General features: G+C 42.3%; 1 protein-coding gene across 1 annotated transcript in view; it reads right to left on the bottom strand.

Annotated features, from left to right (window-relative positions):
• Positions 1–1,458: 1,458 nt before the first annotated feature.
• Positions 1,459–19,391, bottom strand: part of ADCY9 (adenylate cyclase 9) — a 129,895-nt gene continuing 111,962 nt past the window's right edge. The window contains exons 8-10 of the mRNA XM_065892517.1: positions 12,942–13,090; positions 8,303–8,344; positions 1,459–2,763 (exon numbers count right to left, since the gene is read on the bottom strand). Coding sequence (XP_065748589.1) covers positions 1,572–2,763; positions 8,303–8,344; positions 12,942–13,090 — 1,383 coding nt within the window. The 3' untranslated portion in view covers positions 1,459–1,571. The remainder of the gene's footprint in view (positions 2,764–8,302; positions 8,345–12,941; positions 13,091–19,391) is intronic.

Genomic DNA, 19,391 nt, shown 5'->3' with positions numbered 1-19,391 from the left:
GAAAAGAAAATACACAGGGCACATCGGAGAAGACCTTACACAGAGCAGGAGCCAGTCCTCAAATATCCCATGAGCTGCAGCCACCTTAAGAATGAGGTGTCATATGACTATGACAGGGCAACTCTGGCCTGAGTTCAATCCTACATAAACTTCAGACTCAGTGTGGCAAAACGTAATTACAAGCAGGATTAGCAACAAAGGGCACAGAAGCAATTTCCTTGGGTTTTCTGTACTTCCCCGGTTCCATACCTCATTTCCATCCAGACGATTCTGTCCCTACTTACAGGGTAAGAGCTCTATTTAAATAGGGCTGGGAGCCACTCACCAGGCTCAACCCCACCACAAATGGGTCCTGCACAGGCTGAGAACAGGAAAGGATGGAGAAGCTTTCTAAATGTGGAAGCCAAGCGCTGCCCGCGGCCCTGGTGCTCTGCCCAGAACTGCTTCACAGCGAGCCGGTTCTGATCCCACCCCTGTCGTGAGCAGACCCCCTGGGTGGGGGGCAGAAGCAGGGCTTTTGCTTTAAAAGTGGTGGCCAAGGGCTTCCCCGACCCAGAGTGTGCAGGCCGTGCCCAGTGGGGTCCTGCTCAGCCCCTGGCGGGGGAGGCGGCCCAGAGTAGCTGAAGCACTAACGGACACCTTCTCATCCTTCTGCTGTGCCCTCTGTGACCACACCCCGCCCCCTCAGCCTACTTCCCTTCCCCAGACAGAATGACCCGGCAACCCTCCCCAAGACACACACGTTTCCTGATAAATAAATAAATAAATAAATTCAACCCTTGGATGTTTATTTTGCGTTTCCTCTCAGTTGAGTCAGCTTCCAAGACAAGCCCCTCCGCTCCAGCTAGAAGACCCCTTGGGGCGGGGGCAGAATGAAAAAGGGCTTTTAGATACCTGAGGCCTGGGTTCATGAGCTGTGAGGCCGGTAAGCATTTGGAATCTCGGCCTGCACAAGGAAGAAGCCCTAAAGCCGCTGGGTGTGGGGGGCGGTGGGTGCAGTCACAGCCCCTGAGGGCCCGGCTGGCCTGGAAGGCGCAGGTCAGGGGACACCGGTGTCCTGGCTGATGGCCCTCTACGGTCCTCAGCCTGCACGCCCCCAGCATCCCCACCCAGTGAGTTACTGGCACTTGATCTCAGATTCATGAATGCAAGTGTGTGTGCGTCTATGTGTTTACATAGAAAGGTCAGGTCACTGGAAAAACACTAGTACGTATACAGAAAAAAACCTCAAAAACATTGTATTAGCAAAAAAAAAAAGTGTCTCGTGAGAAAAAGCGATAAAAATAATATTTTAACCACAGCTTCTGTTTTAACGTCCACCACCACCCAGCGCCACACCCTGGCCGCACCTTCCCTGGACTCCAGGCCGCGCCAGCCCCTGAAGGCACTTGTTCTCCACACTGCCAAATGGTCACACCAAGGGGGAAGAGGAAAAAAACGGATGAAGATGAACCCTGAATAACTGTGATCCACACAGAAGTTAGGGCTGCAATGACCACAGGACACCACGTCCGGGGACAGGTACTGTGGAACCTGGACGGACAGAGCACCGCGGGCGGCGCTGGGCCGCATCACGCCCTCTTTGAGACGTTGAGCTTGGTGAGTTCATTGGCTTCCTCCACCCCTGCTTCTTCACAGTCGCTTTTCTCTATGGCTTTGCTGAACCTACACCTTTCTTCGGCTTTGATGGGCTCCTTCCAGGGTTTCTTAGAAGACGGGTGAGTGTCCCTGGCCTGTGTGTTATTCTCGGAGCCCAGGGACACCTGGTCTGGGTTCTGTACGGAAGGCACCAGGTTGGTGATCTCGTCCGTGGGGGAGCGTCCGATGCTGCCGTCCACCTGGACTCGGATGTCGGGGGAGATGGAGAGCTGGTGCTGCGGCACCATCCCGTTGTCCGTGCACTTGGGGTACAGGTAGGTCTTCATCTGGCCTTTGCCCTTGACGTTCACCGTCCCTCTGTAGTCGAAGTCGTAGCCCATCTTGCTCAGGACGCGGTAGCTTTCCTCGCTGACCTGGATGCGGCACTCCACCCCCGTGGTGTCCATCCTGCTGGCAATGTTGACTGTGTCTCCCCAGATGTCGTACAGCAGCTTGGTGGTGCCAATGACGCCTGCCGTCAGGGGCCCATGGTTGAAGCCCACCCTGAGCTTGAAGTTGAACCAGAGCATGTTATTGTTGAAGTCGTCCACCACGCGCATCATCTCCTTGGCGAACTCAAACAGGATCTGCAGGTGCTCCTGCGGGTGGCTGCCGTCACGGCACTGTGTGGCGTTCAGCCCCGACGCGGCCATGTATGTGGCCCCGATGGTCTTGATCTTCTCGATGCTGCTGTAGTCAGGCTTACTCAGGAGCTCGTCAAAGTCCCCGATCAGCTCGTTGAGGACCCGGTAGCACTCCTTGCCGCCCTCGTAGTTCTCCTCATAGAACTCGCTGAAGTTGACGATGCTGGCGAAGATGACTCCTCCGTTGTCGTGGTTCTTGGAGTAGGTCTGGGAGACCTTCAGCTGCTCGGCCACGTGGTAGGGGATGATGTTTCTCAGCAGCCAGTCGGCCTGGTCCCTCATGCTCTGGATCTTAGTGCGGTGCAGGTCCGCCTCCACGTCCCCATGGTAGTGTAGGCGGTAGCTGACTTCGAATTCTCGATTCAGGAACCAGACCAACAAGAGCAGGAGGAAGAAGACAAGAATCACCTCCTGGCCGATCAGGCTGGCTGGGCTCCTGCTGTCGTGCGGCAGCGAGGCGTTGCACGGATTCCTCTCGGAGCTGGAGAGGAAAGAGAGGACAAAGGATGTGCCTTCTGAAATGCATCTTTAAGGGAAAGGTTACTGCCCAGTGCTTCCAGGTTCTGAACCAGCCCAGCTAACCAGCATCCTGCACAGAATTTTGTGCAGCTCAAACCTTCAACCACCTGCAGCTGCAGAGTGGTTTCTGTTTAGAAAGATGTGGCGTGATAAAGAGTCACTCTTGTAAGATTCCTGTAATGAGTGCTTTGTACTTGCTTTGTTTTTCAGAAGTCTTTAGCTCCTTGATTTTTAAAATCTTTTCTTTTTTCCCAACTTTTTCTTTTGAAAAATCTCAACCTTACAAAAAGGTTAAGAGACTGGCAAAACAAACATTTGTATGCCCTTCTCCTGGATGCAACAATTGCCAACATTGTGCTACTCTGCTGTTTCCCTCTGTCAACACAAACTGCACATGCGCACACACACTCACACAGGCACACTTTGCTGAACAGTCTGAAAGTAAGCTGCAGACATCAGGCCACTTCAATCCTGAAGAGTTCAGTACGAATCTCCTAAGAAAAAGGACGTCTCCCTATGGAATCACACCACCACTGTCACACCCAAGAAATTTCACGTCCTCCGATACACTCTGATATAATTCCCCTGCCCCCTCCCTCCCACCCGCCCTGGGGTTAGTTCTGTTTTGCCAAGGTCATTTAAGATAACTTAACCATTTAAAAAAATAATATAAAATGTATACTTTTAAGAGTAACACACTGTAGGAAACTCAAACAGTATAAACAATGGAAAATAACTGTCTTTCCTATGAGGTAACCTTTCTGTTGCGTACTATTCTAACACACGGCTGTGCTGTAACAACCAGTCCCTTGCAGAGGGCGATCAGCTGTGTCCATCTTTGACTACTAGGAACGAGGTTACAGTGGATATTCCCGAGTGTCTTTGTGCATATGAATGAGCCTGTCTGTGGGATAAACTCCTGGAAGTGGAACTGCTGAGTCATTGAAAATACACTTAGAATTCCGTTAGAAATTTCCAAACTGCCCTTCTAAGGGCTGAGCCCATTTCTATTCCCTCTGATGACCAAGTCTACTTGGTCTGTTCTACAGTTCCACAGTGCTGAAGGGCCACAGCTTGGGATCCCAGGACTGAAGATTAGCGCGGGCAGTCTCTTCTAAAGTTTATTCTTTAAATATAATTTTTTCACTTAAAAATACTACATACTCATCACATAAAATTTAGGGTGAAAGTAGAAAGAAAAAAGATTCACCCATCATCACACCATCCAGAGGCGATCACTGTTAATGTTTGTTGAATTTCCTTCTCATCTCTCTTTTATCTGTTTACAATGCTGTGATTGCTCTGCTCATGTAAACTGTACCCTGATGTACTCTAAAATGCACAGAGCAGGCCGCTAGATTTTACATAACGATGGTCTGGGTCACTTATATGAATATAATTATACATGGAACAGATGGACCCTGAGTTTAGAGAGTATCATGGCACAGAAAGCTCAATTCTACCATCAGAGTGTTTTTTAATGAATTTTAATGTTACCTGTACTTAGGCATATTAAAAATAATGAAACTGACCAATCTGGTCATAACGCCTTCCATGAAACACAGTCACAAAAGCCTGGCTTTGGAGTAACGATGCCTGGACTGTGACTGGGCTGGCCCCCCACAGAACTCTGAGAGCCTTGGGCAGGTCACACCATCTTTCAGGTCTCAGTTTCCTCACGAGTAAACTGAAGATGGGCTGGAGTATTGCTAAGTCTCTACCGGCCTAAGGGTCTGTGCAGAAAGGGCCTGAGGCTATGTCTGTAGAAACCAGCAGGGTGCCCTAGGCTGGCATTGGGGAGCTTGGATTTGGGGAGGGTTCCCACCAGTCCTTGATGAGAGGGGCTCACCGTGCCTGGACTGTTTGTACAAACAACATGGTTTCTGCACCTGCCCTCCTTCCGAAAATCTGGAATTTTGGTACATGCCAGGCAGAGGGTGCCTATGTAACCAGCCACCAAGAAAAACCCTGGAGTCTCTGATGGGCTTCCCAGGAGGGTGTTTCACACGTGCTGTCACAGCTCATCGCTGGAAGAATTAAGTGCATCTCATACGACTCCACTGGGAGAGGACTCTTGAACGCTGGCGCCTGGTTTCCTCTGGACTCCGTCTCATGCACTTTTGTTCTCTGCTGATTTTGCTCTGTGTCCTTTTGCTGTAATAAACCACAGCCACGGGTACAACCATGTGCTGAGTCCTGAGTCCTCCAAGTGAATGATCAGACCTGAGGGTGGTCTTGGGGACCCTGACAGAGGTTCTATGACTTAATGCCTAAGAACCAGGAACCCAAAACAGCCTCTATGGCAAGATGCACCACACTTCACTCATTTATTTTGCCAACTGTCATTTAAACAAATGGCAGTACTTACTATGAATCTAAAGTACTAAACAAAATAACTATTTTAGATACTAAAACAGATCTATGTCCAGCCCCTCAAGCCCTCTTGTTGGCTCAGAGTAGGGAGAGAATCTGGAGGGAGTGAGTCTTCTCTACATGAGCCCATTTCCTTGGCTTAGGAGTTGACCTTTCCTCCAGTTTCTCCAAAGTGGTAACACTGAGGAACAGCCTCTTTATTAGGAGACGTCACCAAGGCTTAAGGTCATCCTAGAACCAGGCATTGTAGAACCCGGTGGTAGAACTGGGTGGCGTGTCTCGGTTTCCTCAATTGTGCTGTAGCTAAAGCCGGCAGTGTGGCCTGAGCCTGGGATGGGCACAGGCCAGTGCCCTCTGGGTGGAGCAGAAGAATACGAAACGTGGGCAGGCGTGACAGGGAAAGGGAAACAACTGCACTGCTTGCTTTTACCTTTGCTTAAAAGGAAGGGTCCTAATGCACAGGCTGACATGTTGTGCCCAAGGGGCTGCCTTGCAACAGAAGATCTGTAACCAGCGGGTGAGAGAATTATTTCCACTCTACAACCTGTACTTCTTATCCTACTGCAGAAGGAACAAGGAAGGCAATGGTTCTACTCCTAAATTCAAATAGTAAAGGGCAGTCCTAAAAGGAGGAATTTTGTGACTAAATGCAAGAGGTAACTTAATAGATGGACAAATGGAAGTCAGAATAAAATACAGTATAGTTCATTATCACGGAAAAGAGGGATTACAAAATAGAGAAAAACGGAAAACAAAGACCACTCGTTCTAGCCAGCTCAACATGGGATGCATTAAAATTTTGGTATATTTCCATGCCATTTAAAATCTACGCCTAGGATGGGGACGGGACGCACCAAGAGGAGGCATAAGGGGGGCTTCTGGGTAATGTTCTATTTCTTGGTCTGGGTGGCAAACGGGTGTGTTCACTAGTGAAAATTCACTGAGCTGTCCTCATGATCTGGAGGCTTTTCTGTGTATGTGTTATACGTCAAAAGAAAGTTAACTTAAAAAAAGATATTAGGTGTTTTGCTACTAAATCTTATAATTGTCAATCATACACAGAAACATCTGTATCCTGTTTTTGTTCCATTGTCACTTTAATTCTCCTTCCCAACATCTAAATGTCCACAGGTATTTAATTTTTTAATTGTAGAAACAGAGAAAAAATCATCACTCATCATTAGATCGTAAGTATTACATATCTTACTTTTTTTATAATACAATGAAATACCTAGCTGTAGCTATAAGACCTATGTAATTTCATATAATAAGTGAAAACCATAAATGCTTTCCACATTGCTGCATTTTAACAGTTGTAATATTTGGGTATATGTATCATAATTTAATTAATTTCTTTTTTACTGACATCTGAAGTTGCTGATGAACTTTCAATATTATCAATCAGATGTTCAATATTTTGGGGCAGGCAGCCTTTACCAAATGCTGAATTATTTCCTCAGCAGATAAGCAAAAACAGAATTATTAGTTTAAAGGTGATGGACATTTTTATGACTATGTTTTATAGATTGCCAAATTACTTTCCAAAACTATTGTACCATTCTGAAAAGTAATAAGGCATGGCAGAAAAAGCATGGCCTGGTAGTGAGGGAGGCCAGGGTCTGAACACTGCCAGTGTCCATAGGCAGGTTCCTTCTCTGAGCTTCAGCTTTCTTATCTGGAAAATGGGGACAAAGTTACCTAATATATCAGGTTACTGTGTAGATTAAACAAACCTATATTAAACACCATCAATTCATATATGTGCCACACCCTGGCCTACACTGGGTATTCACATGGTAACATTTTGAAGGTATGATTTGAAGATTAGAAGGAATTCTGTAGTTATTTAATAGTGCAATGACTTGTGTAGTAGCCTATTTATCTTCTACGACATTTCCTCTTTTGTGATTTTTTTGGTCTTTTATCTACACAGGTCTTAATTAGCTCTTTACATAACAGTCTCACAAATATTTTTTTCAGTCTGCTTTTATCGTCCCCTCGGTCAGTCTTATTTTTTTGTGCGTGTGGTTCTATTTATTATTTGTAAGATTGGAAAGTTATCTCTGTCTTAGAAGCTTGAGAACTGCTTAATTTTACTTTTTCTAGATGTTTATATAGTTTTATATAATTTAAAATTTTTTGACTTCAATTTATTTAGAATTAATTTTGATGTTTATAGTAAAGCAAGGGCCCAACATTTATTTGTTTCAAATTTCTAGTCGGTTATTTCAAAATATTTTAGGGAATAAATTTTCTTTGATTTGTGAGATCTCCTTTGTAACATTCTAATGTCTTATATAAAATTAAACCAAATCTAACACAGGAAACCCTTGCTTTTTGAAAGTTCGCTTTTCACCGCTTTGCTTTGATGAAAGACCTACATTAGTACCTGTTTTTGCTAATGAAAGAAATCTGAAGGGGATTTTTGCCTTTAGAAAAAAAGGCAAAAAGCAAAACTAATGTTCAGCATTTGTTTCGCAGTGAGTGTTACAGAGGCAGCGCCATCCTGAGAGGCAGGAGTGGCCCCGCCAAGCTCCTTCCCTGGAACCACACTGAGCATCGCAGCATCAGCCACCACAGCTCTGAACTGTGTCTGTGAGCATCTGTGCTTTACCTCAACTTACTCTGTGCCTCCGTTAGCAAACTGTGTCCTAACGGAACTGCTTCTTCACTTTTTGGCTTAGGAAAGTTTTCACAGGAACGCTCTACTTTCAGAGAGTGGGAGAAACCAGCCTATGTCTTTTTTAAAAAAATTAATTAATTAGGCTGCGCGGAGTATTAGTTGCAGTACTCAGGATCTTTGTTGCCATGTACAGGATCTTCAGTTGCGGGATCTGACCAGGGATTGAACCTGGGCCCCCTGCATTGGAAGCATGGAGTCTTAACCGCTGGACCACCAGGGAAGTCCCCTGCCTATGTCTTAACAATTATTCATTTTCCCAAAGATATTATAAGTATGAACTGATATTTTAACAAATAGATATCTTCCATGTACTCTTGTAAGAATGCGCATGTTTTTTTTTTTTAATTCAAGATACAACTGTTTTTCAGGAAACTTAGAAATAACCAGCAGTAATAATACAGTTACACCCATTTATTCAGATATAGGCACAATGTTAAAAGCTTACCTGAAATTCTGTACTGCATCCAGGTGTGAAATTATTATGGAACTGAAATTAAAATGCAGAAAACTATTATTATAAAAAGCAAAGAGGGCATTATACAAAGCAATCTGAGAAGAGTTTAAATAAAAACAACTTTCCTATTTTTAAGGTGGAGATCAAGGTAGAAAGTTAAGGATAGTAAATTTCAATTATAATTTGATGCTGTGTGTTAATGAAGAATAACAAAATGGTAAAGACAACAATGTAAAAGCCTTTGTATCAGCTGTGGAAAGTAGGCACAACCACTAAAAAGCGAAATCAAGGAAGAGTCTCTAAGGACTTCATTTTGCTGTTAAGGACTTATCTATGGTGTCGTGTCCTACAGGCTAGAAACTTCAGTCATGTTCAAACAGCAAAGTCTACTGACAAAGGATCAATTTGAAAAGGCCCCGCTGGAGGCGTTGGCAGATTACTTACTGGAGAAGCCGGACTTTGCTATTGGTGATGCCCAAAGCAATCAAACCCCAACTTTAAGGCATCAAAACCACACCTAACTAAAGACCTCTCTCTTGGTGCTTGGGAAGGTACCCAAGACACCCAGCCCCATTCTCTCCACATGCTGCACAGCTTCCTCTGGGGTCATGTTACCCAGCATCCACTCAGGCCCACAAATCACCCAAACCTCTCCACCCGGGGCAAGTGCCCTGATGCTTCGTCCTTCAGGTCCCCCAGCCTTGCTCCCTGCAAAGGGGACGTTGCAGAGCACCTGTGAGCAGCTCTCCTGGGCAACAAAGGCCAGTGAGGGCTCAGAGTGGCTTTTTTGATTACAGGAGGTATTAAATGACTTCACAGAAAAGGAAAGAAAAGCAAGAGCTACACACAAACTGTCCTCTTCTTACCCTGTCCAGACGTGACTGTGACACTGCTGTAACCCACGTGTCTGTGTCTCCCCAAAGCTGGAAGAGTCCCCGCCGCCAGCTTCACAGGAGTTGAGTTTATGTTTTGTCCTCCCCACATGTTCCCTACGCTGGGTTCGGCTCAGCAGTGACAGGGTGGACAGGCTGAAAAGATTCTGCGTGAATGCGGGTGTACTGGGTCCAGCAGAGATTCAACCGCCAGCCCTACCTCAAGACCTGCTATTTGATTTCTAGGTGAAAAGGCGATGGATGGGTTCCCTATCGCTACGGCTCTCTAGATCCAAGTGGAAAAGGCCCGCACCAGTGACTAAATGACACTGTGAATGGCTGATGGGGTATTTGTGTTGGATCTAAAAGGTTGAAAGTCAGACTGTTGAATTTCATGCTCTTGGGAAAGAGCTTTATAATGACTATAATTCCAAAAGGCCGCACCTTCAGAAAGGAAAAATGACACTTTGTTTTGCTTAAAGTAATTTAACTATTCATTAAAGTTTCCTTTCAAATGCTGAATGACATTTCTATTTCCTTTTTGATCTTAATTTGCAGAGAACTTGAATATCTTTCATGTGGTTATTATTTCATGAAGTAAACTGAGGAAGGACACTCACCCTGCTCATTACTGACCACTGCTTTGGTAATACCCAAAAGGCACTATGGTAATTTCATCTGATATTGAGACAACTTGGACCACTTTCTACTTCTGAGTTTACTAAAGCAATGGTTCTTGGCAACAGTAATACCATTCCTAGGGGGCATTTTGGAAACACTGGGGGCCCCTCTGATTGTTTGGGGAGCCAGGAATGTTAGATGCCCTGCAAAGCACAATAGAGAAATGTCCCATGTAACTTTGAAATATCCTGCTAACCTAAACCCACTGTAATTTTAAATAAATGATTCTTTAACATGTGCTAACATAAAACATAAGCAGTTACACAAAAAGTCCAACATTTAGGAGAAGTCTGTTACAGAAACAGAAGCTTAATGGTTTGAGACATTCCCCTGAAATTTCTGAATAAATGACTTACCGTGTGCACTCTGCTATCCAAGGTATCATCGTATTTCCAACTACATATTTAGTTGAAAAGGTTAAAAGCCACAAAACCAGTTGCAAATGTGCAACAGGTAATTTCAGACTCATTTTAACAGCTAAGAACCAAATGTGATTTAATTCGTAGAACACATGAAAGGTAGGGGTCTTACTGGATTTCATTAACAAAGGATGTTTTAAATATAGCACCTATCACTGCCATCCTCTATATTTTAATTTTTAAATTCTTTGTAGCACAGCAGTAAGAACACATCCTGCCCCCAGGGGTCTTCACAAAGCTCCTGTTTCTCTTCCCCACACCATCTGTGAGAGGACTTTTTTTTTTTTAAAGATTTTGTTGTTGTTGTTGTTGTGGACCATTTTTAAAGTCTTTATTGAATTTGTTACAATACTGCTTCTGTTTTATGTTGGTTTTTTTGGCTGCGAGGCCTGTGGGATCTTAGCTCCCTGACCAGGGATTGAACCCGCACCCGCTGCATTGGAAGGCGAAGTCTTTACCACTTGACCGCCAGGGAACTCCCCGTGAGAGGGCTTTGAAGGCCATCTGAGTACCAGGGATGGAATCCACTCTTCAATATGTGGAAGGATTTCAAGATAAATGATATATTTCCAGTGATTCATCATTGCCCTAACGTTTCCTGTTACAACACAGAGAACTGTTATGACATGATATTTATGAATAAGGCCAGGTCACTCGCAAGACCATCATACTTCTTCATTTCCTCCACTTCAACAATCTGTAACCTGTCTCGGCACACTGGCCCTACTACAAAAGGTTAGGACCAGCTTCCTCTTTTCATTTTTGTGTCACCTATACCTCTATTACTTCATTTTCTTGATAGTCTTGTATGAAACGGCTTCTGGTCCTACTTTCTTAAATTCAAACTTCTTCATCATAAGTACAGTCGACCCTCTGTGTCCACAGGTTGTGCATCTGCGGATTCAACCAACCTCAGACTGAAAATATCAGGGAAAAACAAAATCCCAGAAAGTTCAAAAAAAGCAAAACTTAAACTTGCCACATGCTGACAACGATTTACATAGCACTTACATTGTATTAGGTATTATAAGTAATCCTGAGATGATTTAAAGTATACAGGAGGGCATGAGTAGATTATATGAAAATATTCATATTATGCCATTTATAGAAGGAACTTGAGCATTCTTGAATTTTGGTACCCAAGGGGTGGTCTGGGAACCAATCCCCTGCAGATACCAAGGGACAACTGTGAGCTCAAGCGTGTGACTACTGCATGATGTCTGCTGGGGATGGTCACCCCAGGATGTCTGCAGGCAAATATTCAATACATATAATGTTATTAAAGTTATTTTCTTTTTCTTTCGTTTGTATATTACTCTTTGGGCATTTCATCAAGTTGTTGACTTTATGTGTGCTGAAAGCTATTTCATGTTGTGACAGGAAATGTCTGTTCGGGTGGAGTGCATTAGTCCTGACGAGAAAGTGCAAGTGACAGACACAACTCAACAGCAAAATCCAACAATCTGGTTAAAAAATGGACAGAGGATCTAAACAGATATTTTTCCAAAGTAGACAGAGATAGCCAATGGGTACATGAAAAGCTGCTCAACATCCCGAATCATCAGGGAAATGCAAACCAAAACCACAGTAAAACATCACCTCACACCCGTTAGAACAGGTATTATTTAAAAAGACAAGAAATAGCAAGCGTTGTTGAAGATGTGAAGAGAAGCCTCGTGCACTATTGGTGGGAATGTAAATTGGTACAGCCACTATGGAAAACAGTATGTAGGCTCCCCCCAGATTAAAAACAGAACTATCATATGACCTAGCAGTTCCACTATTAGGAATATATCTGAAGGAAACAAAAACAGTAACTTGAAAAGACATCTGCACCCCCATGCTCATTACAGTACTATTTACAATAGTCAAGAGGGGAAGCAACCTAAGTGTCCATCAATAGATGAATGGATAAAGAAGATGTGGTATATATATACAATGCAGTATTACTCAGCCATAAAAAAGAAGGAAAATCCTGCCATTTGTGACAACACAGACAGACCTTAAAAGCATTATGTTAAGTGAAATAAGTCAGACAGAGAAAGACAAATACCGTATGATCTCAGTTATATGTAGAATCTTAAGACAAACAAAAACCCCCATGAACTCATAGATACAGAGAACAGACTGGTGGTTGCCAGAGGCAGGGGTGGGAGGTGAGTGAAATGGGTGAAGGTGGTCAAAAGGTACAAATTTCCAGTTATAAAATAAATAAGTCCTGGGGAAGTAATGCACAGCATGGGGACCACAGTTAATGATACTGTACTGTATATTTGAAAGTTGCTGAGAAAGTAACATGTTTTGTTTTGTTTTTTGGCCATGCAGCACGGCTTGTGGGATCTTAGTTCCCTGACCAGAGATCGAACCCGCACCTTCGGCAGTGAAAGCTCAGAGTCCTAACCACTGGACCGGCAGGGAATTCCCCCAAGAGTAACTCTTAAAAGTTCTCATCACGAGAAAAAAATATTTGTGTGGTGATAGATGTTAACTAGACTTACTGTGGTGACTATTTCACAATATACACAAATATTAAATCATTACATAGTGCACCTGAAACGAATACGTTCTATGTCAATTATATTTCAATTAAAACAAAAAGAAAAAGTGAGAAGGAGAAGAAGAAAGGTGGTCCTTCTGTGGAGGGCACAGTGCACGTACCTGTCTGGGCAGAGGGAGACGTAGAGCAGCAGCAGGGGCCCGGCCCCGACGACTGTGGCCAAGGAGGACCTCATCCAGGAGCTGAGCTGGCAGAAGTTACAGTAGTGCACCACGGTGATCAGGACAGCTGAGCCCGTGAACACGGTGGACTGCAATGAGGGGCAGGCTCGGTGAGGACCCCAGGCCCCCTCCTTGCCACACGGACTCACCTGCCTTCCCTCCACCTGGGCACCCCGAGAACAAACGACACGCTCACTTACCTGTCCTTCTGTTTAACAAAATATCTGGTGGTTTCAGGGACAGATCATAAATCATTAGATTAATTACCAGAGCTTTCGGTTACAAGTCTCACTGGCACTAAAATTCCTCTCCTGATGTGTGCAAATTGCACACGTCACATTGGAGGAGAGGAAAGGTAGACTGCCCTGGTTGAGAACTTCCACCGTGTAACCAGTTACCTCCCAAAGCCTGTCCTCCAGGCACCCTGCTGTGTGTCAGTGGAAATGTGATTTGGTTTTAAGTATCAAATGCAGCCAGTCCACCCAGTACTTCATGCTATACTCGCTGGCACCAAAAATATAATCTTCCACAGCAGGATGAATTCACTCTTTATGGGGTTTAACTTGGATGCTCCTTCCCTGATCAACAGCAGCTGATCCAGGTGTCAGTCAATTGTTTGTGCCAGTTCTGCAGACTAACATTATCTTTTTTTTTTTAAACTTTTAAAAAAATATATAAAGTATAGTTGATATATAATAGAATATTACCTTGTATCATCTGGAAACATGGGTCAGATGCTTCTTTGTAAAACGTGTAAGAAAATAACTGATTTGGGGGACTTCCCTGGTGGCGCAGTGGTTAAGAATCCGCCTGCCAGTGCAGGGGACATGGGTTCGAGCACTGGTACAGGAAGATCCCACATGCTGCAGAGCAACAAAGCCCATGTGCCACAACTACTGAGCCTGTGCTCTACAGCCCGCAAGCCACAATACAGAGCACGTGTGCCACAACTACTGAAGCCTGAGTGCTTAGAGCCCATGCTCAACAAGAGAACAAGAGAAGCCACTGAGCAGAAACAAGAAGAACTACAGTCCCGCAGCCTGTTGAACAATAACCACATTCACAGAAAGACAGACAAAATGAAAAGGCAGAGGACTATGTACCAGAAGGAACAAGATAAAACCTCAGAAAAACAATTAAACGAAGTGGAGATAGGCAACCTTCCAGGAAAAAGAATTCAGAATAATGATAGTGAGGATGATCCAGGACCTCAGAAAAGGAATGGAGGCAAAGATCGAGAAGATGCAAGAAATGTTTAACAAAGACCTAGAAGAATTAAAGAACAAACAAACAGATGAACAATACAATGACTGAAATGAAAAAATACACTAGAAGGAGTCAATAACAGAATAACTGAGGCAGAAGAACGGATAAGTGACCTGGAAGACAGAATGGCGGAATTCACTGCTGCGGAACAGAATAAAGAAAAAAGGATGAAAAGAAATGAAGACAGCCTAAGAGATCTCTGGGACAACATTAAACACACCAACATTCGCATTATAGGGGTCCCAGAAGGAGAAGACAGAAAGGACCCGAGAAAATATTTGAAGAGATTATAGTCGAAAACTTCCCTAACATGGGAAAGGAAATAGCCAACCAAGTCTAGGAAGCGCAGAATCCCAGGCAGGAAAAACTCAAGGAGAAACACACCGAGACACATAGTAAGCAAATTGACAAAAATTAAAGACAAAGAAAAATTATTAAAATCAACAAGGGAAAAATGACAAATAACATACAAGGGAACTCCATTAGGTTAACAGCTGATTTCTCAGCAGAAACTCTACAAGCCAGAAGGGAGTGCCATGATATACTTAAAGCGATGAAAGGGAAGAACCTACAACCAAGATTATTCTACCCAGCAAGGATCTCATTCAGATTCGCTGGAGAAATCAAAAGCTTTACAGACAAGCAAAAGCTAAGAGAATTCAGCACCACCAAACCAGCTCTACAACAAATGCTAAAGGAACTTCTCTAAAGGGGAAACACAAGAGAAGAAAAGGACCTACAAAAACAAACCCAAAACAACTAAGAAAATAGTAATAGGAACATACACATTGATAATTACCTTAAATGTGAATATGGATTAAATTTTCCAACCAAAAGACACAGGCTCACTGAATGGATACAAAAACAAGATGCATATATATGCTGTCTACTAGAGACCCACTTCAGACCTAGGGACACATGCAGACTGAAAGTAAGGGGATGGAAAAAGATATTCCATGCAAGTGGAAATCAAAAGAAAGCTGGAGTAGCAATACTCATATCAGATAAAATAGACTTTAAAATAAAGAATGTTACAAGAGACAAGGAAGGACACTACATAATGATCAAGGGATCAATCCAAGAAGAAGATATAACAATTGTAAATATTTATGCACCCAACAGAGGAGCACCTCAATACATAAGGCAAATGCTAACAGCTATAAAAGAGGAAATCAACAGTAACACAATAATAGTGGGGTACTTTAACACCTCACTTACACCAATGGACAGATCATCCAGACAGAAAATTAATAAGGAAACACAAGCTTTAAATGACACAATAGACCAGATAGATTTAATTGATATTTATAGGACATTCCATCCAAAAACAGCAGATTACACTTTCTTCTCAAGTGCAATCGGAACATTCTCCAGGATAGATCACATCTTGGGTCACAAATCAAACCTCAGTAAATTTAAGAAAATTGAAATCATATCAAGCATCTTTTCCAACTACAACACTATGAGATTACCAACTACAACACTATGAGATTAGAAATAAATTACAGGGAAAAAAATGTAAAAAACACAAACACATGGAGACTAAACAATATGTTACTAAATAACCAAGAGATTTCTGAAGAAATCAAAGAGGAAATCAAAAAATACCTAGAGACAAATAACAAAGAAAACACGATGATCCAAAACCTACGGAATGCAGCAAAAGCAGTTCTAAGAGGGAAGTTTATAGCAATACAGTCCTACCTCAAGAAAGAAGAAAAACCTCAAATAAACAATCTAACCTTACACCTAAAGGAACTACAGAAAGAAGAACAAACAAAACCCAAAGTTAGTAGAAGGAAAGAAATCATAAAGATCAGAGCAGAAATAAATGAAACAGAAACAAAGAAAACAGTAGCAAAGATCAATAAAACTAAAAGCTGATTCTTTGAGAAGATAAACAAAATTGATAAACCTTTAGCCAGACTCATCAGGAAAAAGAGGAAGAGGACTCAAATCAATAAAATTAGAAATGAAGAAGGAGAAGTTACAACAGACACTGCAGAAATACAAAGCATCATAAGAGACTACTACAAGTAACTCTATGCCAATAAAATGGACAACCTGGAAGAAATGGACAAATTCTTAGAAAGGTATAACCTTCCAAGACTGAACCAGGAAGAAACAGAAAATATGAACAGACCAATCACAAGTAATGAAATTGAAACTGCAATTAAAAATCTTCCAACAAACAAAAGTCCAGGACCAGATGCCTTCACAGGTGAATTCTATCAAACATTTAGAGAAGAGCTAACACCCATCCTTCTCAAACTCTTCCAAAAAATTGCAGAGGAAGGAACACTCCCAAACTCATTCTATGAGACCACCATCACCCGGATACCAAAACCAGACAAAGATACTACAATAAAAGAAAATCATAGACCATTATCACTGATGAATATAGATTCAAAAATCCTTAACAAAATACTAGCAAACAGAATCCAACAATATATTAAAAGGATCATACACCATGATCAAATGGGATTTACCCCAGGAATACAAGGATTCTTCAATATATGCATATCAATCAATGTGATACACCATATTAACAAACTGAGGAAGAAAAACTATGTGGTCACCTCAGCAGATGCAGAAAAAGCTTTTGACAAAATTCAACACCGATCATGATAAAAACTCTCCAGAAGGTGGGCACAGAGGGAACCTACCTCAACATAATAAAGGCCGTATACGACAAACCCACAGCAAACATCATTCTCAATGGTGCAAAACTGAAAGCATTTCCTCTAAGATCAGGAACAAGGCAAGAGGGTCCACTCTCGCCACCATTATTCAACATAGTTTTGGAAATCCTAGCCTCGGCAATCAGAGAAGAAAAAGAAATAAAAGGAATACAAATTGGAAAAGAAGAAGTAAAACTGTCACTGTTTGCATATGACATACTATACATAGAGAATCCTAAAGATGCCACCAGAAAACTACTAGAGCTAATCAATGAATTTGGTAAAGTTGTAGGATACAAAATTAATGCACATAAATCTCTTGCATTCCTATACACTAACAATGAAAGATCAGAAAGAGAAATTAAGGAAACAATCCCATTCACCATTGCAACAAAAAGAATAAGATACCTAGGAATAAACCTACCTAAGGAGGTAAAAGACCTGTAGTCAGAGAACTATAAGACACTGATGAAAGAAGTCAAAGATGACACAAACAGAGAGATATACCATGTTCTTGGACTGGAAGAATCAATATTGTGAAAATGACTATACTACCCAAGGCAATCTACAGATTCAGCGCAATCCCTATCAAATTACCAATGGCATTTTTTACAGAACTAGAACAAAGAAAATCTTAAAAGTTTGTATGGAGACACAAAAGACCCCAAATAGCCAAAGCAATCTTGAGGGAAAAAACGGAGCTGGAGAAATCAGGCTTCCTGACTTCAGACTATACTACAAAGCTATGGTAATCAAGACAATATGGTACTGGCACAAAAACAGAAATATACAGATCAGTGGAACAGGATAGAAAGCCCAGAGATAAACCCACATACCTATGATCAACTAATCCATGACAAAGGAGGCAAGGATATACAATAGAGAAAACACAGTCTCTTCAATAAGTGGTGCTGGGAAAACTGGACAGCTACTTGTAAAAGAATGAAACTAGAACACTCCCTAACACCACAAACAAAAATAAACTCAAAATGGATTAAAGACCTAAATGTAAGGCCAGACACTATAAAACTCTTAGAGGAAAACATAGGAAGTACACTCTTTGACATAAATCACAGCAAGATCTTTTCTGACCCATCTCCTAGAGTAATGGAAATAAAAATAAACAAATGGGACCCAATGAAACTTAAAAGCTTTTGCATAGCAAAGGAAACTATAAACAAGACAAAAAGACAACCCTCAGAATGAGAGAAAATATTTGCAAACAATCAACGGAGAAAGGATTAATCTCCAAAATACATAAACAGCTCATGCAGCTCAATATTAAAAAAACAAACAACCCAATCAAAAAATGAAGACCTAATAGAAGACCTAAATAGACATTTCTCCAAATGAGACATACAGATGGCCAAGAGGCACATGAAAAGCTGCTCAACATCACTAATATTAGAGAAATGCAAATCAAAACTACAATGAGGTATCACCTCACACCAGTTAGAATGGGCATCATCAAAAAATCTACAAACAACAAATGCTGGAGAGGGTGTGGATGGAGTAAAGGGAACTCTCTTGCACTGTTGGTGGGAATGCAAACTGATACAGCTACTATGGAGAACAGTATGGAGGTTCCTTAAAAAACTAAAAATAGAATTACCATATGACCCAGCAATCCCACTACTGGCCATACACCTAGAGAAAACCATAATTCAAAAAGACACATGCACCCCAATATTCATTGCAGCACTATTTACAATAGCCAGGTCATGGAAGCAACCTAAATGCCCACTGACAGATGAATGGATAAAGAAGATGTGGTACTTATATACAGTGGAATATTAGCCATAAAAAGGAACAAAATTCAGTCATTTGTTGAGATGTGGATGGACCTAGAGACTGTCATACACAGTGAAGTAAGTCAGAAAGAGAAAAACAAATATCGTATATCAACGCATATATGTGGAATCTAGAAAAATGGTACAGATGAACCAGTTTGCACGGCATAAATAGAGGCAGAGATGTAGAGAACAAATGTATGGACACCAAGCGGGGAAAGCGGTGGTGGGGGTGGGGGTGGGATGAATTGGGAGATTGGGATTGACATGTATACACTAATATGTATAAAATAGATAACTAATAAGAACCTGCTGTATAAAAAAATGAAATTCGAAAAAAAAAAAAGAGAAGCCACCACATTGAGAAGCCCGTGCAGTGCAACGAAGAGTAGCCCCCGCTCGCCACAACTAGAGAAAGCCCGCGTGCAGCAACAAAGAACCAACACAGCCAAAATTAAATAAATAAGTTTTAAAAATTAAAAAAAAAACGATTTGGGACTTGACGACACCAAGAGGGGTTGGAGAGGACACAGGTCCACCAGGGAATCTCCCCAGAGCAGCCCCTGGGCTGCCCTCCCTGCCCGCTCCTCTGTCCCAGGCAAGTCTTTTAAAAAGACAAGTTCAAAGGACTGACAAAGAGTTTGCGCCTCTTT

Source organism: Phocoena phocoena, chromosome 15 (genome assembly GCF_963924675.1).
Source record: "Phocoena phocoena chromosome 15, mPhoPho1.1, whole genome shotgun sequence".
Classification (NCBI taxonomy): domain Eukaryota; kingdom Metazoa; phylum Chordata; class Mammalia; order Artiodactyla; family Phocoenidae; genus Phocoena; species Phocoena phocoena.
This window is presented reverse-complemented; position numbering and strand designations above follow the sequence as displayed.